This window comes from Procambarus clarkii, chromosome 43 (assembly GCF_040958095.1).
Source record: "Procambarus clarkii isolate CNS0578487 chromosome 43, FALCON_Pclarkii_2.0, whole genome shotgun sequence".
NCBI classification, from domain to species: Eukaryota; Metazoa; Arthropoda; class Malacostraca; order Decapoda; family Cambaridae; genus Procambarus; species Procambarus clarkii.
The window spans coordinates 19,125,452-19,152,234 of NC_091192.1; the positions used below are offsets into that span (position 1 = coordinate 19,125,452).

The window sequence follows — 26,783 nt, forward strand, 5'->3', positions numbered from 1 at the left end:
AGGAGAGTGGAGGATGAAAAGAGAAAAAGGTAACAAGGATGGGGAAATGGTCACTGCCATGGAGGTCATCAAGAACCTGCCACATGAAATCTAAGTAAAGAGAAGACGAGCAAAGAGAAAGATCAAGACAGGAAAGGGTGCGAGTCCGAGAGTCTAAATGCGTGGGCTCACCAGAATTCAAAAGAGACAGGGAAGAAGAGAGGATGAACGGTTCAAGGCGTTGACCCCGGGTGTTCGTCAGAACATCACCCCAAAGGGAATGACGACAACTGAAATCACCCAGCAGGAGCACAAGCTCCGACAAGGAGTCCAGTAGGTGTTTCAGATCGGGAAGAGAAAGTGAGGCACTCGGAGGGGGGGGTGGATAAATGGAACAAACGGTGTACCATTTCCTCACAAAGATACGAGCAGCAGAACAATGGAGAGGCGAAGTTAAAAGTAAGGGGGACAAAGGGAACATCAGAGCGAATCAAGAGAGCAGAAGAGTTAGAGTTAGGGAAAGAGAAAGGAATAGCCACGAAAGCGACCAGGAAGAGCACCAAGCATTGGCTCCAGGAGACAGACACAAAGGGGCGAAAACCACGAAATCAGAAGCTGGAGTTCAAGGAAATTAGCGAAATAACCTTGATAGTTCCTTTGAAGAATAGACATCGACGAGAAGAGGAAGGACAGCAACAGAGAATAACAAAGAAACAAAGGCGAAAAGGGAACACAGCACGTTAAAGAAGCGCAGGATCAAGGTCAGGGTCAGCAAAGTGAGGGTTAGGGGGCATGGGTAAACTGAGTAAAGAAGGAGGGAATGTAGCTAGAGGACTGACCAGGGGTGGACGAGTAGGGTTCGGAGGAGGAAGAGGGGAGTGATAACTAAAGGTCAAGGACAACAGCAGGAGGGGTAGAAACCAGGGGACGCACCTCAGCAAGGGCACCAACCGAGAGGGAAGCGGGGGCCAAAGAGACCTCCATAGCAGGAACAGGGAGCGTAACCACCAAAACAGGAAGGGACGGAGCGAGAGAATCAGAAGTAGGGGGCGAGGAAGAAAGCAAAGCCTTTTTACCCACCGGGGAGGAGGAAGGAGAGGAGCCAGGCTTACGCTTCTGACGCAGAGAGACAGGTGTCCCAGCAACTACGTACTGGGCAACGGATTCCAGCGTCTCAACAGAAGCTGAATGAGAGCATACACGATGGCCGTTGGGAGAGTGATGGACATCAGCCCGTACTGATAGGCGGCGTGGAGGGCCAATAGATGGAGGAGGAGGATGGGAAGGAGGATCGGAGAGAAATGAGGAAGAAGACACAGGAGACATGACAGACCGGGCAAAAAGAAGGGGAACCCCAGACACAGGACCAGGAAGGGGGACCCTTCGGGACAGAACTCAAAGGAACAGAGGAGGGAGCGGTGGGCGTATCAGGGTCCAAGGGCCAGAAATGGTTTCGAGTCTGAGGAAGGTGGGAAGGACGAGGAGAGGAAGAGCGCAACACGCGAGCATAAGAGACGTTAGCATAAGGTGGGAGCCGGCGAACCTGGCACCTCACCTCAGGAAAAGATAAACGCTCCCGGTGCTTCAAGTTGAGGACGGCTGCTTCAAGCTTGTAATTTATACACGCACGGGAGAAGGTAGGGTGGGCCTCACCGCAATTGAGGCAGCGAGCCTGGGGAGAAGTGCACTCCGACTTAGAGTGACCTTCACCCCCACACAAAGGACATGAGAGAGTTCCAGAGCAGTGGAGGGCACCATGCCCAAACCTCCAGCACTTATTACAGAGCTGAGGAGAGGGAATGTACTCCTGGACAGAGCACCTGGCACCAGCAAGAATGACAGAGGGCAGAAGGGTCCTACCATCAAAGGTAATCTTCACAACCCAAAGGGGCTGATGGCGACGACCACGAGGGGGACGAGTAAACGTGTCTACCTGGAGGACAGAATGGCCTTGGGCATCGAGGATATGCCGAATATTATCGTGGCAGTCCTGCAGATTCCGAACACCGGTTGCAACATGGGGCAGGAGGAGAATAGTGCCAACACTGGCATTCAACCTAGTGTTCTTTGAGACCCGAACAGGGGTCTCGCCAAGGCAGGATAAGGCAGCCAAGCGGGAAGCTGCGTCTTGATTAGGAGCAGCAACGACACGTGTACAGAGACGAGTGGGGTTGAAGGTAACAGAGGCATCTACGGAATCAACAAGATGCTTATGAAAGGAGAAATTGTCAGGAGGCATAGAATCAAGAGGGAGGAGATCAAAGTATTTGGCCCACGAAGCGATATCAAACAAGGCCTGATACACATCTGTACAGGAAGGAATTGAGCGAGTGCGGCTGTGGTGCGGACGGCGTTGAGAACCCCCAGAGAAAGAGGGGTTAAAAGGTGCAGTAGTCACAACGAGAGACTGAGCCGCACCAGGGGACAAAGTGGTCACCACTGGGGGCTTGTGGCTCGACCCAACCACAGAGAAGGGAGGGGAGCCAAGGGGAGAAGTCAGGAGGGTCAAAGGAGAAGCTAGGTCGGGGCCCAACGCAGTGGGGGCTATAGAGCCCGGTCTTCCAATACAGTCCGACTCGGGGGGGCTTGGTCTCTCACCCTACGAGAATGAGAGGGTACAAGAGAAACCTTCAATGACAAAGACGAAAAGAGACTTTTTCAATCACGAATGTGCCCCCATACCCACCATGGAGCCACAATTAGAGGCAGGACACCCAACAAGAAGCTATCGCCGATCATGCCGGGGCCCCCTAGGGATGCGTCGTGAGTATACGCTCCGAAACGCCACCTAAAGAACCGTCAGTCCGTCGAGATCGGGTTCAGTGACGAAAGGGGGATTGACAATAAAAGGTTCCCCTCACTCAAGACGTTGGGTACTACACTTCTACGGGTGCAAAAGTATGCCTCCTCAAATACCCGGGCGTCAAAACAAAAGGCCAAAAGAATGATCAAAACAGGCACAAGGTCAGCCGGAAATGACAACGAGAAAGGAGAAGAGGGGGGGAAGAAAAACGAAACAAAAGGAAAAGGCGTCCAGCAAAATTTGTGACGACAGCAGCAGGAGCACAAGGCTACAAAAGGACAGGGGACTGCCCTAACGAGCATCACACTCCGGCAGCCGCCCACTAAGCCCCTCCACGGCAACAACGAGCTGGACAGGAAGGGGTGCCACCGACTGTGTGTATGTATGAACTACATAGCAAGTTCATTTAATTAATAATGTACATTGCTTTTATAATGATTTTGATAAGTACATTACATATAAATCATCAACTAACAAATTTGTTTCAAAGTGTCCAAACATCTGGTTCTTTAAATATCAGAACAAAAGCAGGTTTGTTCCTGAAACAGACAAGATCCTAGAGGAAGTTCCAAACCAACCAGCAGTAATAGATATGTGGGCCTGCAGGCCACTCCAAAGAACAGTCTTTTAGATCAAGTAATCACAAGCCAAGTCTGGCCCCAGGCCAGTCTTAGGAAGTAGAAGAACTCTTGGAACTCCAGGTAAATATCATAGATTCTCATTAAATATCTTAATTATTAATCGCTCTTTAATTTTGCCAGGAAATGAAATGAATTAAAGGTGAATATTGGAGGGGTAGGAATCTTTCAACCAGTTCCATGATTTGTATATTCACACACATCTCTATCTTCTGAATAGTTCTTCCACATTACTTACCCAAGTTCACAGCCAATCTTGTTCCCTGTAATGCATTTATAAAAATAAACCATGATTCTAAGCACTTTGTTTTACTTTCACCTGAACAAATAAATTTCACAACCCATCCTCCGAATTGACAGTACGATTTAATACTAAGTGTAATAAGTACACTTTCTAACTGTCATAACCAGTGCATAATTGCACTTATGGGGCTGTTACATTTACCCAACTCCCTCCCCCGATTTAATTCTCCTCGTTTTCTGTTAAGACACACAGAATTTTAGGATGAAATTTTCAATTTCAATTTGCAATACACAAGTTTTAAATATCAAGAATTTTTTTTTCTGGTTTATTAAACAATATAGATTTTATACAAAATTTTAAAATATCCTGAGTTATTTTACAATTTATTGATATATTTTAGTTTTGTTTTATTAGTTTTATAAAACTGTAATATCAATATAGCTATAGGTTAAGTACTAATTGTAATTAAGAAGCAATAAAATTATTATCTTCAAAAACTAAGACGGTTAGGTGAGGTTGTGGTTTTCTATTCAGTTTTTGGGGTAAACTCAAATATTCACAATATATTTGACAGTACGATTTAATACTAAGTGAAAATAAGTACAATTCCTAACTGCTATGAATAGTACATAATTGCACATATTTGTCTCCTTACATTTACCACCCCATTTTTGGAGGACGGGCTGAAATTTCATCATGATTAGGTTTGCTGGTTCTCCTCTGCAAGCTGTAACTGTAACATCATATACTTTACACAACAGTGTTATCTAAATTGACAGATACTACTGGCTGCAAGATATGGTATTGATCAAAAGCCTTAAACTTAGTATACCATTAGGAGGCTCTTGTTTCAGTGATTTGAACTGGCCTCTCTTTAATCAAGAGCCTTCATGCTGGTCTGAGGCACTACTCATTAAGATTAGCATGTATCCATTACTCCTGAGTTGGCACATGATACACTTGCCATGAACTACTATCAGACTATCACTACTCTTATAAGCGAGCCACATCCATGGTCATGAGGAAGTGCTGGTTCAGTAATCTTCCAGCTGTTTGATTATGATTGACTGACTGACTGAGCTCTGGAGTAGCAGCTCTACATGGCAAGTGGAGAAATTCTGAACCATTTCTGGAGAATTGTTATATTCAATCACTACTATAAGCTTGGTAAGGATCTAGTAAACCTTTGTCACTTATTTCATAAGTAGAGGCTGGGTTATTTATTTACAAACTTACAGTTATTTCTGAAGATTTCTTATCAGATGATCAGTCTACTACATGATTTCTCTACCTGGAGCAAACTCTGCTGGCACAATATTTTATCAAGTGGTGAAAAGGGCATAAGAACTACCTTTTATTGCAGGTAGGAACAGAGTAACAAAATTATATACAATTCATTATCCTACATCAATTAAAACTTTAACTTACCAGCTGAAGAAGGCACAGAGGGAGGCTTGGTAGAGTACAGCCGAACACGACAATTCTTGTATGAAGTATCAGGAAGAGACCATAATGGCAAAGAAGCAACCCCCAAAGTAGTGTCTGAAGGATGGAAAATGTTACCACTGGTCATCCTTGATAAAGTGAAGGGACTGTGATAATGTTTGTAAGGCTTTTGTAGTTGCTTACCCTGCTGCCAACTGCCTGTAGGATGAAAATAATAATCCATGAGAACTTAAAAGTAAACAAAATACAGTACAAATACACAAAAGTACAGTACATACAAATGTTTTATGCTACTCTTCCATGCAAAACTTGTTCTCTGGGTTGGTGCTTTCATAGCAATCTTCATTCATATTTTGCTATCTCTAGGCTCCATTTAAGGGGGCGTCTGGTTATTATAATGAAAGTTGTTCAATGTCAACCAATATTATTTTTCTAGTTGTATATGAAAAGTGATTAAATTGTCCCAAGTTTCAGTACTGCAGCGTAAATAGAAAGGGAGTTTTTTTTTGTTTTTTGTTTTTTGAACGTTTTTTACACATTTTCAAGTCCACACTTCAGAACACACGTTTCAGATAAAATTATTCTGTGACACTTTTCTGACACATTAGCATATAATAAAGGATTTGGGGATTTAGAATTTCCAAAACATCTTTAGTTTTCCTAATACAAATGTTCAAAGTTCCCCAAAATTTTTTTGCAAATATGGCATGTTTATTGCTATTATAAAATCAATAAATGAACTTAGAGAAAAATGAAAGCCCCCCAATGTAAAGACATGCCCTCCACATATACTGTGTAAGTTTCATGTAAATTGAATAAAAAAAGAATGAGTTTTGTAAACGTTTGTGTCAATTGAAAAAAAAACAGAAATGAATAAAGTCTAAGGTTCTAAAATCTGTGGCTGGGGTTGACATCAACCAATTTTCTCCAAAATAGGCATCCTTACAGATAGGCTTACGTACAGTCAGGTGTGTAAGTTTGATGCAAATCGCCCCAAAAAAAATGAAAAAAAAAAAATATTTAAAAAAAAAAAAGAAAAAAAAATCCTTTTTTTTTTTTTTTTCCTTAAAATTTTTTTCCAATTAAACTAATAATAATATTTGTTTAATATATGCTATTGTGATAGCAAAGAGTTGTAGTTATGATTTCAGTTGACACTTTTGATTGATAATCGATTTTGACCATTTTTGCATAATTTTCACAACTACTTCAATATTTTTTTTCTCCCTTCCTGTTTATGCTACAATGCTGAAACTTGGACCAGATGAAACACTTTTCATATAGAACTTGACAAAAAAGTTTGATTGAAATCGAATGAGTTTTCATTTTTGCATTTTTGGACCCAGATGCCAACCAGACGCCCCCTTAACCTTTCCCTAAGCTCTTTTGAAACCGACCTCAATTTCCCTTCCACAGAGGCTAATAGTTTACTGGAGTTCTGAGCATTACAATTTGTTTGTTCTTATACAGTGCATGTATGTATGTGTATATATATGTGTGTATATATGTATATTTTATATTTTATATTTTATATTTTATATTTTATATATATATATATATATATATATATATATATATATATATATATATATATATATATATATATATTCTCTCTCGGGGGGGGGGGGGGGGGGGGGGGGTAACTTTTTCTTCAAACACTCCAGTGATTAAGTCGTGTGTGTATTCTAGTAATTTGTTTAATAAATCAACACTCCTATTTACAACCCAATACTGTACTTATACAGGTCTTTTCTGAATTAACCAACCTAGCGTGCTGCAGCAATCTAAACCTAGCATGCAACGCCTGAGCTGCCTGCACCTGAACAATCATCAGTGGGCTGGGTGTACCGAGTCACAAACAAGCAACAAAAACTCGCAGGACTTTGGGTCGAAGGTGTCACCGACCCAACAGGCAGCATGGCAGGCAGAAGGGGTGAATGTCACCCTGAGACAAGGGGACAGAGCAACCTTCAAACTCGCACAAGGCGAGAAGGGACCCAGAGGACGCATTTATCGGACTCAAGTGCCCCCGCGGGGTTTCCCAGGACCCTTAGACAGGAAACACGCTAAGGAAAGCCCAGGCAGGTTACTGCTAACCAGCACCAAAGTCTACTAAGACGACTGCTAAAAGCTGAACCACCGGGACGTGTCCACTCATGGGGGGGCCTAGCAGGGGGACCACCAAGAACAATAGGGGGGGGGGGGGGGGGGGAATTACCAAAACCAAGGGCAGAACCCCCCACCAGGCAGGAAAACAAAACAAACAAAAAACTAGCAAGAGGACAACGTACCCAGACGGAACAAAGCCGGCAGCTATGAGAGGTGAAAACTAGCTGTGCAGTACCCTGTGCCACTACAAGTGCAAACTACCCCTACCCAAAGGCAAAAAAGGGTGCATGAAACACCCCAGCACACTAAGGGCAGTCTATCACTGAGCAGCAAAATATTAAGCAGAGGTAGATCCCAAGGCGACTTGTGGAAGGTGGCCCCAAGCACCAAGGGCACCTAGGGAAGGGAACCCTAGGCACATGCAGCCCGAGTACTTGTGAAATTACTCCTGGCTCGCACACCACCAGGGAAACCAGCACCACTCACCACAAGGCACAGGGTTGGAGGACAGGAAAACAGGAGCCAGAGTCACACGACCCTTGCCAATCACATCAGCCATAGAACTGGGGTGTGGATAGCCTGCATAAGGGGTCTGGGGCTCCCTCTTTCCCGGGAGAGGGAAGGGGAAAACCTCCAGAAGGACAGGATCGCCATCCAACGGGGAGAGGGGGGGGGGGACTGCTGCGCAGACAAGCAGCACGGTGATGGGGTGATGTCATGCTCATTTGGGAGCTCTATCCACTAGTTCTGCTTTCAGTAACAATTTCTTAACCAGAATATGGGTGTATTTTGCGGCATTTAAGACACTTGTCATAAGACAAGACAAGACACTTGTCTTGTCCTTTTAATAATTGTTTATCTTTCTGGCTGCTTGACCCGGTCGATGGCAGACACAGAATGCTTCCAACTACGTGGGGGGTTTCTATAGGCTATTGCTCCTCATGCCTCTCCGAGGGAGCCAGGTTCTGGCTCGTGCTACCTGGTAGGCCTAGAACTCCATTCACAATGATGCCAAAGTCTAATATATCCATATCAGCCTGGATAGCTCCGGGAAGCAGAAGGAAGCTTCCCCCAGAAAGTAAAAGAAAACCCCCACAAAAGTATAACATTCCCAGAGGAAACAGAAACTGGTCGCTGCATAGGTAAGCTGGCTGCGCAACACCTTGATGCCCCAACCAGCAACTCCCTACTGAATAATCAAATATCACTACCTACCCAAGGCCAAACAAGGGCCACAAAACCCCAGCTGGCCGCAAGGGCGGGGTAAATGCTGAGCAGCAAAACGCCAACGGAAATGGCGTCCGGAAAGCATCAGGGAAGATAACACCCAAGGGTAGTACTCACAGGGAACTTAGGGAAGGCTGCCGTATGCTCATACAGCCCCGGTACACTAAAGTACACCTGGCCACCACACCACGAACAGCAGAGAACACCACGAACAGCAGAGAACACCACTAAGGCAAAACACTGCCAGAAAACTGACGCCAGAGTTAAGAACCACCCTGGATCGCATTAACCAACAAACTGGAGTTGCTAGGTAGCTGGTGTGAGGGGTCCAATGCTCCCCCCTCCCCCTCCCGAGGAGGGGAGGGCTGTGTGGACAAGCACCGTGGCAGTGAGGTGTGACATTTGCTTGTTTCCTTGGGAGTTTTGCTTCTCTTCAGTTCTCGGTTGCAGTTTTCTTACCATGTGGGGTCTGTTTTTTTAAGCCTACCTTTCTGGGTGCCTAACTCCAGTCGATGGCAGATAAGAAAACCCTGTAGGGGCTCGGTGGACCAATGGATGCGTCTTCCGAGTTCCAGCTCGCCTTGTGTGGGTTCAAAGGTTGCTGTGTGCTCTTGTCTTGTCTTGCAAGTTGCGAGTCTTGCGAATTGCGAGTCTTGCGAGTTGTGTTCTCTGCTTGTTCTCTAGTACTGTTCTGATGACATTATTGTTAGGATAAAGGCAGCATCCGCATTGCATGCTAGGTTTAGGTTGCTGCAACGCACTAGGTTGGTTTCCCACCCAGATGCCCTGCGACTGCCCCACTTTGGTTATAGGGACCCGGACCTGGGAGCGTTAGTCGCTTCGCCTTTGGTTCAGTCTGCGTTCTCTGGTCCTTCCCCTGTTCATCCTACCCCCCCCTCCCTTGCTTCCAAATGGGCTCCCCACAGAAAAGTAATGTAACCCGAGATTCAACTTAATCCTCTAGGGGTCCTGAGGCATCTTATCAATATGAAATCAGTGTTCCACAAATTACCCCCTACACTCTGGTGTGGTAAATCATGTTAATTAATTATTAATTAATGTGATTTCTCCGAGCAGCAGCAGCAATAATAACAACAAATAATAACAACAACAATAATAACAAATAATAATAAAAATAATAATAAAAGATTATGGCAATGATTTTATTATAACTTTCTAATAAAAAAGTAGCACAATGTTTAAATGAAGGTGAAGAAATCACCCAAAACTTGCATAAATTTATTATTAAAGCAAATTTTCAAATAAACCTGCATCCTTTATTAAGGAATTTTAAACAATGTTCTGTTTGTTTGCAGCAGCTTGACAAAGGATGCCAGTTATCTGAAAATATAGTTTACTAATATACAGTACTTACACATGTATTGAGTCTTTTCTTTACCTTCAGTAATAATAATAATAATTTCATTCCCCTGGGCTCCATGAGACTAATGGAGAGATATCCAATATACACGTGGAAGATACTGGAGGGACAGGTCCCAAATCTACACAGTAAAATAACAACATACTGGAGTGAACAATATGCAAGAAAATGCAGAATAGAGCCAGTGAATAGCAGGGGTGCCATAGGCACAATCGGAGAACACTGTATAAACATTAGAAGTCCACGGTTGTTCAACATTCTCGCAGCGAGCACAAGAAATATTGCCGGAACAACCGTGGACATCGTCAAGAGAAAACTAGATCATTTTTCCCAAGGAGTGCCGGACCAACCGGCCTGTGGTGGGTATGTGGGCCTGCGGGCCGCTCCAAGCAACAGCCTGGTGGACCAAGCTCTCACAAGTCAAGCCTGGCCTCGGGCCGGACTTGGGGAGAACAACAACTCCCTGCTTGAATACTATCAAGCAGGTAATGAACCATGGAGTCAAAGGCTCGAGTCTCCTAGAGCCCAAGTGAATGAAATGTATATTACCATGGAAGTGAGGATGACACTTTTTATTAATAATAATATTATTATTATTATTAATAATAATTGTCCGAAACACTGTGCATATTAGTGGCTTTAGGCATTGTATGTACTAGCTCTATCAATAAATCCAACATTATGTTTGTAACTCATCTTCTATGTATGTACTTTTACCTGAATAAACGTTTTGAATAAACGTTTTTCTGAATAAACCTGAATAAATAATAATAATAATACACAAATATTTGTTAAGATCTTTGAAGATTTGAGAGTTTAAAAATTAATGTCATCAAATTAAAGAACATATACATGAACTGTTGCTAAAAACACAAACCTTTAATGTGTTATTTTGTATTACTCACTCTCTCATAGTCTTAAGTCATACTGATAGAATCACATTATAATCAAAACTAGATCAGAAAACCTGGTGCAAGGACCTACACTGAAGTTACACAGTTCCCAACTCTCACACCAATCTCCGTGTGACAAATATAGCATCGTAAGCCCTCTCCAGTTTACATAACTGCCATTCATTATTAATGCAACCTTACAAATATTTGGAGTACAGTGCCTCTATAGTGACTTGTAAGTGTATAGAACATCTAATGAATACTAGTATAAGGAGTCTAGGAACGGAAATATTATTATTTAGAGATAAATAAGACAGCAAACTCCCCATAAGAGTGATGGCAACTGTAATAATCTTTAATCCCAGTACAGCACTTGAGAGATAACTGGCTTTATCTTCATGGGCTTTAATAATACCAAATCATTACCTTCATTTTATCATAATGATATATTAGTAAAAAAATTATATATACAGTGGAGTATTATTACTTTGACTAAAAGTAAATAATCTATTTTATTATCTATACAATATTAGAAGAGTACTGTACATAGAACACACGAGGATGTTTACCAAGTAATACAATAATCGAGAATGACATAAGATGACCCCCCTTATCATTATATCAAAACAAACCCAACGTATTGCATCATATTAAAATTATCTTAATGTGTTCTTAACGTAATTTAGCCTGAAGAACAATAAGTTATGTAGTATTATTTTAAATATACTGCACACTAGACTATAACATTCATTTATAAAGATACACAAAAGAAATGAGAATGTATTTGATTTATAATTTATACTATCAAGATAGATAAATAAATCTGAATGCATCAGTTGCCTTTAAGTATTATATATAAGGCAAATTTCAATATTCTTGCTCCCATGATGCAAACGCTACTTCACAGCCCCCTGTGAAGTTTATTTTAAATAATCCTAAAAATACCTTCCTTTTGTCTGCTATCTATCTGTCTATAGCCCATTATCTCCTTTGTATGTATTAGTTGTCATGGTTTGTGCAGTAACCCCCTGGGTGGTGGTGCTAATAATAGCCAACAACACCGCTGTGAGTGAGAAAAACTAAATTCAAAACAAATTTTGTTTCCAAGATTGTTAAAATTTATTCCCTGATTATGGGAGAAATAATAAAAATCGAAGGGGACATATTTTGGCCGCAATAGGGCGAAGCAAACTGGCAAGATTCAGGCGCTGACAGAGTAGGCATCTGGGTCAGTCTCTTCTACCCAAGCTGTCAGGTGGGAGTTGACACAAAGATATTATTATCTAATTATTACAATGTCTGATTTTTAATTATTTTTTTTTTTTGGGGGGGGGGGGGAGCAGTAATATTATTCAATAATGTGTAGTGTGATATATTTATATAATAAAATGTGTGAACCATTGCTATACTCAAAAGTATGATGTGCATACTGGTGATTCAATTATTATTGTTGGAAATTTCCAACACTAAATACAACACTGTTGTATTATTATTAATTATTACTAAATCTACTAATCATTGTAGTAATTAAAATTAACCAAACGTAGAGTTCACATGTACTAATAATTACATCTGTACAATAAGGCTAGAATTCTTACGTCACCAGACGCCAGTATTGCGTCAGATTCCATTACAATATAATAAACACAACTATATCCAATGTGTCTGAGAATTGAGTTTGATTCTCTATAAACCAACGGTGTTCTGTGTGATAATTATTTACAGATAAACTGATCTCCAACTAATGCCAAATAAAGCGTTTATAGTTATAACTGTTATCTGGTAATAAATTTAACGTCACGCGTGAATGCCCTGGAGAGACTTTAATTCATCTCCATTGCTTGTTTACCATCGTAAAACGGGCAAATAATAATATTTAACTCCTCTGAATAATAAACCTGTCCTTATCCGAGCATTTCAATCACAACTGCGAGAAATGATAATTTTCGTAGTAAATAATTTGTGTATCAAACGCGGGACGCGGAGCGGGGCAGGGGAGACGCTAGTTCACGAGGCGACGCGCTCAGAGAGAGACGCCATTACCCAAGCCACCAGGGTAGACGCCACCAAGAGCTCCAGATGAAAGTCGCCACTGTGAGGTGTGAAGAACCTTTGCAGACAACAACTTAGCTGGTGTCAGTGTCACTTTACACATCATGTTGAATTGTCAAGAGATTTAATTTGACATTCAGCCAGGAACCTGTTAAATTTGTTCCATGTAGAACAACGTGACCGGCCAGATAAGCGCGTCAACATCTAGGCTAGGCTCGACACCACGTGTTCGTTACAACGACGCCTGAACCTAGGACGCGAACTTCGGCAAGCCTTAACTTACACAGTGCCCTATTAGCTAAGTACCTTTATTCCCATTTGATGCATCATTTAGGAGGGGGTTATAACTGGGTAGCTTGTCGTCACACAGAGCGACTATAAAAAACCACAGGTTATTATTTACCTCCATTATTTAATTTAATTTTCTTGAACATAGATGTCTAGCAGCTTAATCTGTTGCTACTGAATATAATTTGATTTACAGCGTGTGTGAAGAATTCCCCGAGCTGTCATTTCCAGTGTTAATCATCTCCCAGTGTTCCATGATGAGTCCAGGAGATTCCGAGGATGAGTCGTAACCGACTTCTTGGAAATCGTCTTCAAGCTAAGACCCTTTCCGTATTCCTTAAATTCCATTATCTGTAGTATTATTCATGCAGAGCACTGTTTCTTTGGATTGACATGTGTTTATTATAATTATTAATTTCTCATGTTCATAATTTATGTTCTTATTGGTGATAAATATAATGATTCTATAATTGGTCATAGGATTAGATTATTGCATAATGAACTGGTGCACGAACCACACTAGTTCCTGGACATATATGAAGTTCCAGTAATAACCCCCCAATGTAGGTGTTTGAGGCTTTGATTCAGTTAAATTATACAGCCCATTAATTTATATAAGTGATCATATTCTCTAGTATTTATCCATAGTTACTGGTTCATCTAGGAATTTTCTAATGATCATATTTTATTAGTTTCCCTCTTTACTATAAAAGCGGGTGGTCCTTCGTAATAGAATTTCATTACATTAATATTTAAATAAATAGAGTCAAACCCCAAATGTCCCACATTATGGTCCTTCGAACCGGATAAACATAAATTATAATTATAAATACTAATTATTAATAACTAATCCTTGTGTGATGTAATCTAGACTAACCATTTAATTAATTGTGTCAGCCAACAGCGTAACACATCAGTTAGTCTAAGTCACACCAATTCATTGCTACTTTCACCTCATGTATAAGGTAGCACTCGTGGGACACAGTCAATTACCCACAACACTTAGACCTATACCTCATACAGAAGTAAGAATCTTTAGGTCACCAGGAGCAACAGCTCATAACTTTTATAACAATTCCACACTAACACCTGCGTTAAGAGTGACCTCACCATCTAACCATTATATACTTAGGTGGTAATGACATCCATCCTACTCGTCATCCAGCTGAGGTGATCAAACACCTTAAGGCCATAATTTCTTCTTTCAAGCTCATCAGTAATTCGGTAGTATTCACGTTAGTGGAACCTCGCCAACCAAGTCAAGATAATCGTTGGGGAGTAACACCAGAATACTACAAGAGAGCTGCTAAGTACATAAATTTCAGGCTGAAAAAACGAGTGAGATTGGATGCCACTTATATCCAATTTACAGCCAGACCTTATAGACAAAACCTGACCAGAGATGGTGTACACTTGTCAGGTGAGTCTAGGTTGCATGTGGTTGACAAGTTGATCAACACCATCAACTATCACAAACGGCTGTGGCTGGCAAGCCAAACTTAATTGTACATAATTGTTTCACTTGTGTGTGCAAGTGCACTCTTATAAAAACAAAAAACCCAAAAATACAGCACAATTATATTCACCTTACTGCACCACAATAATCTTTACCAATTTTATTAGGTAGAATTTAGGCTGAGATTGTGCTGAATTTGGTACAAGCCCAGACTAAATATATTTATAGTTCTTAGTTAGGAATTATCACGACTAGACTTAAGCTAGTCAGTAGTGTATGTATTATACTATTTGTGCTGACCCTATCCAGGGTGGGATTAAATTTTTGAGATAACTCGGATTGGAGTGACTCCATAAGATTTCTCTTGTACTCATTATTTTGTATGTATCTATTTTGTGTATTGCTGGATGATCCCCATTACCTCTAATGGTGATATAGATGAGCTAACCAGACGAGAACTAATGGTGAAGTTCAGACAATGCACAAAATATCTAGCTACTTGTTGTTAGGTAGGTACATTTAACCTCAAGTGAGGTAGAGTATAAATTAGCCACCTTAAATTAGGCTACATTTAATGTTACTTGTCTACTAATGAGCAAGTACCCAAGCTTCATTAGTAATATATATCCTAATCCCATGAAGTTTGGACCCAAGCCCAACATGGCTACTCCTGAGCAATTAAGGAGAACCTACATTGGCCTTAAAGGTCATTTGACCAGATTAGTTAACAAGGCTGAGGGCTTATCTAAAGATACTCCCATTGACTCTTATCACTTAGAGACATCAGTAAGAGTAGCTGATCTGAAATTTGATCAAGTTAGGTCTGCCAGTCAGTCTTATATTGCTCTACTGAATACTGTAGAAACTGATCCTGATGAAGTAAGTCAAACTGTAGACGGTATCTCCCAGTATGAAGATGAGACTCAAGATAAACTTTACATGCTATCTAAACTAGCAAAACAATCTGGATCCAATACCAGTAACACAATGTCTCAATTCAGTAACCAACTACCAGAAGTTCGTTTACCTACTTTAGACTTGCCTACATTTTCAGGATTAGATACAGAAAATTGGGATAATTTTTGGACTTCATTTGAAGTTCATATACACAAGAAACCGTCTCTTGACAAGGTTTCTAAATTCTCATACCTGCTTAGTCTTCTCAAAGGAGAGGCTAAAAAGGTCATACATAACCTAACTCTCGATGAGAGTAATTATGAGGAAGCTATAAAACTTTTGAAGTTGAACTATTGCAACAAAGAGTTAAGTATAGCTACCCTCTATTACCAATTGCTAGATCTGAATGCACCAAATAGTAGACCAGAGTCACTTCAAAGCTTCAGACTAGAAGTAGAGTCTCTAGTAAAGGCCTTAGGTACTAAAGTTGATATACCAGCTTCAGAATGGTCAATCAAGTTACTTTTGCAGAGGAAATTACCTCGAAATGTCTTAACAGAGCCCTGCTCACACTATAATACCGAGTTTCTCACTCTTGACCAAATATTCGAGGGATTGAGAATAACGGTTAACAGGTTGAAGACTCATGATAAAATTAAACCTGAGTCTAAACCAACTAATACTGACACTTCTGTCAAACCTAAACCGACTTTGAATAAGTCTAGTAAATATAAATCCAAGACTACTCCATCCACTGGGAAAAGAAGTGGAAATGTAGGTACTTATTCGGTGTCTCCTTCTGAGATAACCAATGACTTGTCTACTAAAGAGACCAAGTCAATTAACCAGAGAAGGTGTCTGTTTTGTAATCAAGGACATGCCACCTACCAATGTTCTGTTTATCCTACTTATAATACTAGGATTAAAAGGTTGCAAGAAATACACAAGTGCACCAAGTGCATGGGCTCTCATGATTCCAAAAAATGTGTAGTGCAGCTACGTTCCTGCAACAGATGCAACCAAGGTGTACATCACTACGCCTTATGTAGAAAATCTTCTACACCAACCATGACCACTGGGGAGAATTCCACGAATTCTACCGCAGTGCAATATTGCAAAGTGCATCAAGAAGTAAATGTACTTGCTACTGAGTCAGGCAATAATACCACTCTGCCTACAGCTCAACTTAGACTAATAAACCGAAGATCTAGAGTTAACACTAGAGGTCTTTTTGATCAAGGATCACAGAAAACCTTCATTACACAACAGTTAGTAGAACAGTTAATTTTAAAACCTGCCAAAAGTGTGAAGTTAAACATTTCTGGTTTCTAGACCAATAGTGGACCTCGTGAATACCAAGTAGTTAAGGTATTAGTGAGACTCGGATCTTCCACTAGTCCAATACAAGCGGTAGTAGTAGATAAACTTCCTACAGACCTACAGGTCACAGGGTTAGCTCGCACTGCGAGACATCTTAAACGAAACCGCATGAGGCTAGCAGATTATAAAATAAATTCTGACTGCCTCACTGATGTTGGAATACTTATAGGCGCGGATCATTATTACAAATTTATAACTGGATGCACCAGACAACACGGAATGAATTTGTTGTCGTCTGCTGGAGGCAAATTGCTTACGTGACCGGTGCTTTTCCGACAAAATCCAGCGTCAACAAACCAACAATCTAATAACATAATAGTGGCGTGACTAGGCTTGGAACAGTCACCCATACGTTTCAGAGAGATATCTGAAGATATCGAGTCTGATCCACCTGTACATCGTCTGTGGGATTTAGACACTTTAGGTATTATCCCTGAACAACCAAGCCCTGATGATATGTGGACTTACCAGCAATATCTGGATACAGTTGTCTATATAAACAAACAATACTGGGTAAGACTCCCATGGAAGTTGAATCATCCACAACTTCCAGTTAATTATTTTATGGCAGCCTCACAATTGCAGTCTCAATTAGCACGACTACAGAAGCAGCCAGACAAACTGAACATGTATCATCAACTCATCCAACAACAACTTAACAGTAAATTTATTGAAGTTGTTGATAACGATGACCGAAAAATAGGTCATTGTTTACCTCATCACGCTGTGGTGAAAGACTCATTGACAACACCTATTCGTATTGTCTTTAACTGTAGTGCTAAAGTAAAGCCAAGCAGTGTGTCTTTAAATGAATGTCTCCAAACGGGACCTAGCCTAACACAAAGGCTACATGATGTGCTGTTACGATTTCGCACTGGTATTTTCGCCTATACTGCTGATATCAGCAAAGCTTTCCTCCGAGTAGGTTTGCAGGAGGAAGATCGTAACTACACAAAATTTCTCTGGATTAAGGACCCACTGGATCCTAACAGTGAAGTCATCACATATCGTTTTGCCTCAGTATTATTCGGAGCTACGTCCTCACCGTTTCTTTTGCAAGCAACATTAGACACACATTTGAGGAAATCAAATAGCCCTTATAAGGCAGACATTAGCGACAACTTGTATGTCGACAATTTCCAGGGAACAACTAATGAACAAACTAATTTGGTAGAAATCTACCATGAGGCTAACCGTGAGCTATTAGGAGCCAATATGCCACTACAGTCATGGGCCTCAAATAATGAATTACTCAACCAGGTAATCGAGAAAGAATTTCCAGGTTATCAGGTACCCAATCAATTAAAGGTTCTAGGCGTGGAATGGAACACCAGTACTGACGAGATGAATGTCAAGTCAGTACAAACTGATAACTCAACCCTTACCATGAGAACACTGCTCTCGTTTGTCAGTCAACCATTTGACCCTTTAGGCTTACTTAGTCCTATATTAATAAGGGGCAAACTCCTAATGCAGGAGTGCTGGCAGAAACATATGGGATGGGATGATCCGTTACCAAATGAGTTACAAGCTAAATGGCAGATACTCTCAACGGATTTTAATCAGTTAGGTGTTTTGAAATTTCCTCGTAATGCTTCGGGACCAAACTTACCCACCAATTTGCACGTTTTCTGCGATGCCTCTGGCAAAGCATATGGCGCTGTAGCCTACTTAGTTAACAGTGCACAATCAATTTTGCTCACATCTAAAGCAAGAGTTGCTCCCATTAAGAAGAGATCTTTACCTCAAATGGAGTTGACTGCATTGCTGGTGGGAGTAAGATTGGCTCATTGCCTGACAAAGACACTCGATAATATCCACTTTGGTGAGATTGTCGTGTGGTCAGACAACGAGGCAGTCTTACAATGGGTAAGAAACGACAACAACAAGACTCTCTACGTTAGTAATCGTGTTAGGGAGATTCATGAGTTATCTGCTGGATATAAATTCAGACATGTTCCTACTAAGGACAATCCTGCGGATTATTTATCTCGAGGGTTAACGATAAAACAACTTATCAAGTCTTCGCTGTGGTTCAATGGACCTTCATGGCTTGTTGGTGGTCAGTGGCCCAAACAAAAGCCACAAGTCATAGTGACCAATATCACCACTCCCATGAAAGAACCAGAACCTCAACGAATCTTAGCCATTGATCCTCACAATTATTCTAACTTAAGTAAGTTATTAAGAGTGACTGCACATATGTTTGACTTTCTTGCTAAGATAGGAATTCGACATAAGTTTCCCAATCCTATCCTCTACTGGATCAAACGTGCACAACAAGAGACATATGGAAGCGAATATGAAAATCTTCCAGATAAATTAACTAAGTCTCTAGGTATCTGGTATGATGCCAACACTCATAATATACTAAGATGTGGAGGACGTTTGCTTCATGCAAAAATTGATTTGGACACAAAGAATCCAATTCTTTTACCTCGTCACCACGTCATCACTAAACTTCTTGTTTTACATCACCATCAATATGGTATATTACATGGTGGAGTGTTAGATACTCTCACCGACCTTAGACAAAAGTACTGGCTTCCTAAAGGTCGTCAGACAGTAAAGTCAATAATTAAATTCTGTGTAATCTGTAAAAGATACGATGCTAGAGTATGTCCTTACCCAGGACCTCCACCACTCCCTGAGGAAAGAGTGGTTCATCATCGTCCTTTTGAAACCACTGGTGTTGATTACACAGGAGCCTTACTTCTCACTGGCAACCCAGACAAGATACCAGTGAAAGCATACATTTGTCTCTTTACGTGTGCTACAACCAGAGGCGTACATTTAGAAGTGACTTCAGATATGAGTGCTGAAGCCTTCCTCCAGGCCTTCCGCAGATTTGCTGCTCGCAGATCCTGTCCCAAATTAATGATATCGGACAATGGTTCCAATTTTGTGGCAGGAGAAGCTTGTCTACGAGAAGTCTGGAATCACCCAGAAGTACAGTCAGTCCTACAGAGACGACAATGTCACTGGAAATTTATAGCACCAAGAGCCCCTTGGCAAGGTGGGTTCTATGAGCGAATGATAGGCACAGTCAAGAAGTGTTTAAGAAAAACTTTACACAGACAAAGGGTCAGTTACTCCGAGCTCCAAACCATTGTTGTGGAAATCAGAGGCGCGAGTCAATAACCGCCCATTAACATACCTGTCTGATGATTTCACCCTTAGAGAACCTCTGAGTCCCTCACACTTGATCCATGGAGGTCTACTGAGCCCTCTCATCCCTTTAGCCGAAGAGGAACCCCGTAGACCCGTCACATGTGACCAGAGGTGACTTGGTGGAAAGCTACCAGCATCTCTCAGGGGTTATTAACAGGTGGAATAAGGTGTGGACTCGAGAGTACCTCACAGCTCTACGAGAGTACCACTACGGAGCTTCGAGTCCTTACAATAAAGTACAGCTTAAACCAGGGGACCTAGTACTAGTCGACAGTGATGGACCAAGGTCAGAGTGGCCCATAGGCAAAATTGTTGCCATTCATCCAGATCATCAAGGTGTCCTGAGAGTAGTGAAAGTTTTATGCCGAGGCAACACTACTCTAAAAACTTTAGAGAAGCTCGTTCCTCTCGAATTGGCTGAACGAGAGTATCAACCCGAGCTAGCTTCCCCAGTAGTTTCCGAGGACAGTAATTCTGATCCTCCGAGCAACCGCCCCACTAGAGCTGCTGCTCAACAATGTAAGCGGAAACTGCAAGCCTATTGCAGCTCTGACCAAGAGTAATTCCTTTTACATCCAATTTAGATAACTATGATGATACTGTGGTGTGAAGTCAAGTAACAAACCATTACAAGTCACTATGACCCAGGACATTCTCATCACCGTAGATTCTGTTGTTTGAATTGTGTGATTTAAATCTTTAATTGTTGTATAGGCTATAAATAACATTATTTATCTAGAGTATCTGAGAGTTTGCAGACTTAGAGATTTGTAACATACACATTACATGTCATAGCGACACCAGTCTCAGAGTTATTGTAAGCTTTCTTAATCATTAGCTTTAGGTAATTCATAACAACATGTTCCATTTAACATGAAATCAGCAAGACTTAAGTTTCTTGTATGTGCTTGACAAATACGGGACATTCGTTATGTGTGTACTAACATACTAACATACTAATATTAATACCAACTTCGGGATAGGTGTGTCAGTACTCCACATTACACTGCGACCCTAAAACTCTCCCCCCGGAGTTATGTTAGAAATTTCCAACACTAAATACAACACTGTTGTATTATTATTAATTATTACTAAATCTACTAATCATTGTAGTAATTAAAATTAACCAAACGTAGAGTTCACATGTACTAATAATTACATCTGTACAATAAGGCTAGAATTCTTACGTCACCAGACGCCAGTATTGCGTCAGATTCCATTATAATAAACACAACTATATCCAATGTGTCTGAGAATTGAGTTTGATTCTCTATAAACCAACGGTGTTCTGTGTGATAATTATTTACAGATAAACTGATCTCCAACTAATGCCAAATAAAGCGTTTATAGTTATAACTGTTATCTGGTAATAAATTTAACATCACGCGTGAATGCCCTGGAGAGACTTTAATTCATCTCCATTGCTTGTTTACCATCGTAAAACGAGCAAATAATAATATTTAACTCCTCTGAATAATAAACCCGTCCTTATCCGAGCATTTCAATCACAACTGCGAGAAATGATAATATTCGTAGTAAATAATTTGTGTATCAAACGCGGGACGCGGAGCGGGGCAGGGGAGACGCTAGTTCACGAGGCGACGCGCTCAGAGAGAGACGCCATTACCCAAGCCACCAGGGTAGATGCCACCAAGAGCTCCAGATGAAAGTCGCCACTGTGAGGTGTGAAGAACCTTCGCAGACAACAACTTAGCAGGTGTCAGTGTCACTTTACACATCGTGTTGAATTGTCAAGAGATTTAATTTGACATTCAGCCAGGAACCTATTAAATTTGTTCCGTGTAGAACAACGTGACCGGCCAGATAAGCGCGTCAACATCTAGACTAGGCTCGACACCACGTGTTCGTTACAACGACGCCTGAACCTAGGACGCGAACTTCGGCAAGCCTTAACTTACACAGTGCCCTATTAGCTAAGTACCTTTATTCCCATTTGATGCATCATTTAGGAGGGGGTTATAGCTGGGTAGCTTGTCGTCACGCAGAGCGACTATAAAAAACCACAGGTTATTATTTACCTCCATTATTTAATTTAATTTTCTTGAACATAGATGTCTAGCAGCTTAATCTGTTGCTACTGAATATAATTTGATTTACAGCGTGTGTGAAGAATTCCCCAAGCTGTCATTTCCCGTGTTAATCATCTCCCAGTGTTCCATGACGAGTCCAGGAGATTCCGAGGACGAGTCGTAACCGACTTCTTGGAAATCGTCTTCAAGCTAAAACCCTTTCCGTATTCCTTAAATTCCATTATCTGTAGTATTATTCATGCAGAGCACTGTTTCTTTGGATTGACATGTGTTTATTATAATTATTAATTTCTCATGTTCATAATTTATGTTCTTATTGGTGATAAATATAATGATTCTATAATTGGTCATAGGATTAGATTATTGCATAATGAACTGGTGCACGAACCACACTAGTTCCTGGACATATATGAAGTTCCAGTAATAACCCCCCAATGTAGGTGTTTGAGGCTTTGATTCAGTTAAATTATACAGCCCATTAATTTATATAAGTGATCATATTCTCTAGTATTTATCCATAGTTACTGGTTCATCTAGGAATTTTCTAATGATCATATTTTATTAGTTTCCCTCTTTACTATAAAAGCGGGTGGTCCTTCGTAATAGAATTTCATTACATTAACACTGTCGCGCACCCCCCGCGCCACCCCTCGACAGGGCAATATGGGCCCCAGCGTGTCACGGAAGCGAGCGTCAATTCCGAAAAGTGTATACTCTCTTCAACTTTGTCACCTCAATTTTCGTTCTACGAGATTAAATTTGGTATCATTGTGTTCGCAATAAAATTCTCTACAGCACTAAATGCATATAAACTCCAAAGGCCCGGCTAATTACCCGCAGCAAGCAGAGAAAGTGCGAATGAGTTACCCGGGAGCGCGCAAACGCGATAAAATGTTTTCACTATTTTCACTCTGGTCACCTCAATTTTCGTCCTAGGTCTTTCATTTTGGTCTCAATGGGTTCGTAATAGAATTCTCTAGAGGAATATTAGCATATAAAATAAAAAACCTGGTCACACTCCAACCGCCGACGAGTTGAAGACGGGCCACGCGTTAGCCGTGAGTGAGCGCTCAGATGCCTTCCTGCTACACTCCCAATTCCCGCCCACATATGTTTAGTATTATTTCCTGGTGGTAATCTCAATTTTTGTGTTACAGCGCTCATTTAGGTATGAAAATGTTCCTAATAGAATTCTTCAGATGGATATGTGCATATAAGGGCCAATTGAAGAACAACATTGCCTGTACAATACGGGAAACGGGCAAATACCCCATCAAGATCGTCAGTCCCATATATCTAGCAATTTCCTTCACTGTCACTGGTTGCCATCTGTGCTTTGTACTTTGCCCAGTACCTGCCTTATTTTGGGAAGCATATAAATTTGTTTCATAGGCAATATATTTCAGCAATTTTTGTGTCAGAAAGAGTTGAATGAATCCAAGAACAGTGGTAGGTACAGGAACAGTCAAGCCTGGTGTACCTGTAAAATTGTCCACAAAGGGTGCAGTATTGTCACTACACCATCCATCATCAGAATCTGTTGGTGCTGTGGTACGTGTGGTACGTCTGGCTCTAGCACGAGCTCCAGTACCGCGCCATGCACGAGTGGCAATCTCGACCTCAGACTCCTCACTGTCCTCACTTTCATCACTATCAAAATCCTCATCGGCCGTCTCTGTTTCTAAATGTTCACTACTTGCATCAGTATCAATACCAACATCAGTTTCATCACTAGATGACCCAGACAAATCGTCAAATACAGCCTGAAACTTAGAGGGAGTTAGTCTCACATGCTTGTACTTCTCCTGTACACTACTCAGCTTCTGCTTTTCACGCCTTTCTTTCGCAATTTTCTTCCTGGAAGGGCCTTGTTCATAATCACTATCCATCGTGGAGTAAGCATAGATAGTTTCTGAAGCCGCAGTAAGAAATATAGCCACGGAAAATAGCCGAAATGTTCACACGTTTGAGACGCGAGGGGAGGCGACACCGGTCACAACAGTGGAGCGAAAACAATGGGCCGACGGCGTGTGCCGTGCCGCCTGCGGGCCACTAGGCGCAACAAAGAAAATGGGAAGACATCGGCGCGCATTTTAAAACCAGTCCCCAAAAAATCGGATAAAAACCTGATTTTTGGCGAATTTTTAAAGTGGATGATGCAATGCTGCGTCATCCCCGGCATTACCGCCAGTAAACGGATGACGCAATGCTGCGTCATCCCCGAGCGAAAGTGTTAATATTTAAATAAATAGAGTCAAACCCCAAATGTCCCACAATTATACTGTATTCATAAAAAATCCAAAATTTTCTAGTTATTACACTATACACACGTTATATATTCACCTAGTTGTGCTTGTGGGAGTTGAACTCTGGCTCTTTCGGCCCACCTCTCAACTGTCAATCAATCAACTGATCCCCCCCCCCACCCACATACACACACACACACACCCAGGAAGCAGCCCATAGCAACTGTAACTCCCAGGTACCTAATTACTGCTAGGTGAACAGGCGCATCAGGGTGAAAGAAACTCTGCCCATTTGTTTTTGCCATTGCCGGGGATCGATCCCCCAGACCCTAGGATTACAAATCCCGAGCGCTGTCCACTCAGCTGTCAGGCCCCTTATATACTTATATACAGTATAAGTATCTGCATGTTTTGTTCACCATAATGAACCACTAGGCTGGTACGGTGCATCGAAACAGCATAGTGGCCACCAACACACCAGCCTGCAGACAATGCTACCTTACTCGCCAACATTCCTTCTCCCACCATATTGTTTGTGCTGTTATTACACTATATACATACCTTACATATAAGTATCTACATGTTTTGTTCACCATATCTGTACAACTAAGCTGGTATGGTGTCCAAACAGCATAGTGGCCACCATAAACTACATGACAAGTAACACACCAGCCAGCAGATGACACCACCTACCTCACCAAAATAGCTCCTCCCAACATACTTCTTTTGCTGTTAATACACTATATACACTCACACATTATACATTAGTTTCTACACTGGTGTTCATCATAACAAACCACTAAGCTGGTATGGCGAGTCCAGACAATAACAGTGGTCGCCACACAGTCCGCTCATGCCACCTCCCTCCCTCACCAAGGTTCCTCCTCTCACCATACTACACACATGGCTAATTCTCAGCACACTGCTGCTATTATCAGAATCCTGGTCACTAAATCCTGTAAATGAATGTTTTTCCACAAACTTATTTTGTAAAGAAACATGAGAAGTCGTTTCAAGATTATTAGATGGACCAAACAATGCTCGTGTGCTGTGGCTAGTGCTGTGAACATCTTGAACAGCATTGTGCTCACTGATATCTGAACATTGTACACAGTATCACAGTCAGGCTCTTCTGTAATACTATCATTAAATAATAGCAGTTACATATATATTTTGACATTTTTAGGCGATGTTGTGGTCACAAGCTGAACAGCAGTGCTGTTAGTTCATGCTGCAAACTCCAGTGTTGGTTACTCGCTCAGTTCTTAGGCCTTCACCTCTGGGAATGGTACCCACATTTTTTTTTAAATGGTGTCTGTTTACTAGGGCTCTGAGAAAGCGGGTGAGAACCCCATGTAGCCACAGGACTTAAATCTTATGCGGTATTTTAAAATGTACATATACAATGTGCGCTGTTCAGCCAGTTAGACCAAAATTGAATATACAGTATGCAGCTCCAGCCTGGAGTCCATACCTAGTTAAACAGGAATCTGTACACCAGTTGATTGACAGTTGAGAGGCGGGACCAGAGAGCCAAAGCTCAACCCCCGCAAGCACAATTAGGCGAGTACAAGACAAAGTTAGAGAAGATTCAACGGTATGCCACCAGGCTCGTCCCGGAACTGAGAGGTATGAGCTACGAGGAAAAGCTAAAGGAGCTGAACCTTACGTCCCTGGAAAACAGAAGAGTAAGGGGAGACGAGATAACCACCTATAAAATTCTCAGGGGAATTGACAGGGTGGACAAAGACAAACTCTTCAGCAAGGGTGGGACACCAGCAAGGGGACACAGGTGGAAACTTAGTACCCAGATGAGCCACAGAGACGTTAGAAAGATTTTTTTTCCGTGTCAGAGTAGTTAATAAATGGAATGCACTAAGCAGTGATGTGGTGGAGGCTGACTCCATACACAGTTTCAAATGTAGATATGATAGAGCCCAGTAGGCTCAGGAATCTGTACACCAGTTGATTGACGGTTGAGAGGCAGGACCAAAGAGACAAAGCTCAACCCCCGCAAGCACAATTAGGCGAGTACACACACACACACACACACACACACACACACACACACACACACACACACACACACACACACACACACACACACACACACACACACACACACACACACACGAAAAAGTAAAAAATAAAAATAAAGAAAGAGACAAGCCGCCGACCGGTGGGCAGAGAGCACCACGCCGGCCAGACGAAGAAGGCACTAAGAGAGCACAAAAACTGCACCAAAAGGCCCACCTCGAAACAAAAACCCAAGGCCTCGGCACAACCACAACACGTGCCAAGACTCAAAAGAACAGCCTGCAAGCCAGGAAGACCCCAGAAGGCAGAACCGGGTCACACATGAGGTAACAAAGCTCACTGAAAGGGAGCCCAAGAGAAAGAAACCTCCGGAACCAAAGAACCCAAAGGAACCCGGAATCGAACCTGGGGAAGCCCAAACTTCCACATTTGCCGGCAGAAATACACCAGAGAAGGGCAAAGCACAGCATCCAGACAGAACTCCC

The 26,783-nt window shown here is 41.6% G+C and overlaps 1 protein-coding gene across 5 annotated transcripts in view; it reads right to left on the bottom strand.

The window, feature by feature from the left end:
• The window catches only part of LOC123755772 (uncharacterized protein C18orf19 homolog A), a 96,058-nt gene that overhangs the window by 46,335 nt on the left and 22,940 nt on the right, over positions 1–26,783 (bottom strand). For 4 of the 5 annotated variants that reach the window (XM_045738554.2, XM_069300079.1, XM_045738553.2 and 1 more), the window contains exon 4: positions 5,093–5,308. In XM_045738554.2, coding sequence (XP_045594510.1) covers positions 5,093–5,308 — 216 coding nt within the window. Of the gene's footprint in view, positions 1–5,092; positions 5,309–10,704; positions 10,841–26,783 lie in introns of those variants that run through there. The other variant, XM_069300080.1, reaches the window with a different exon arrangement.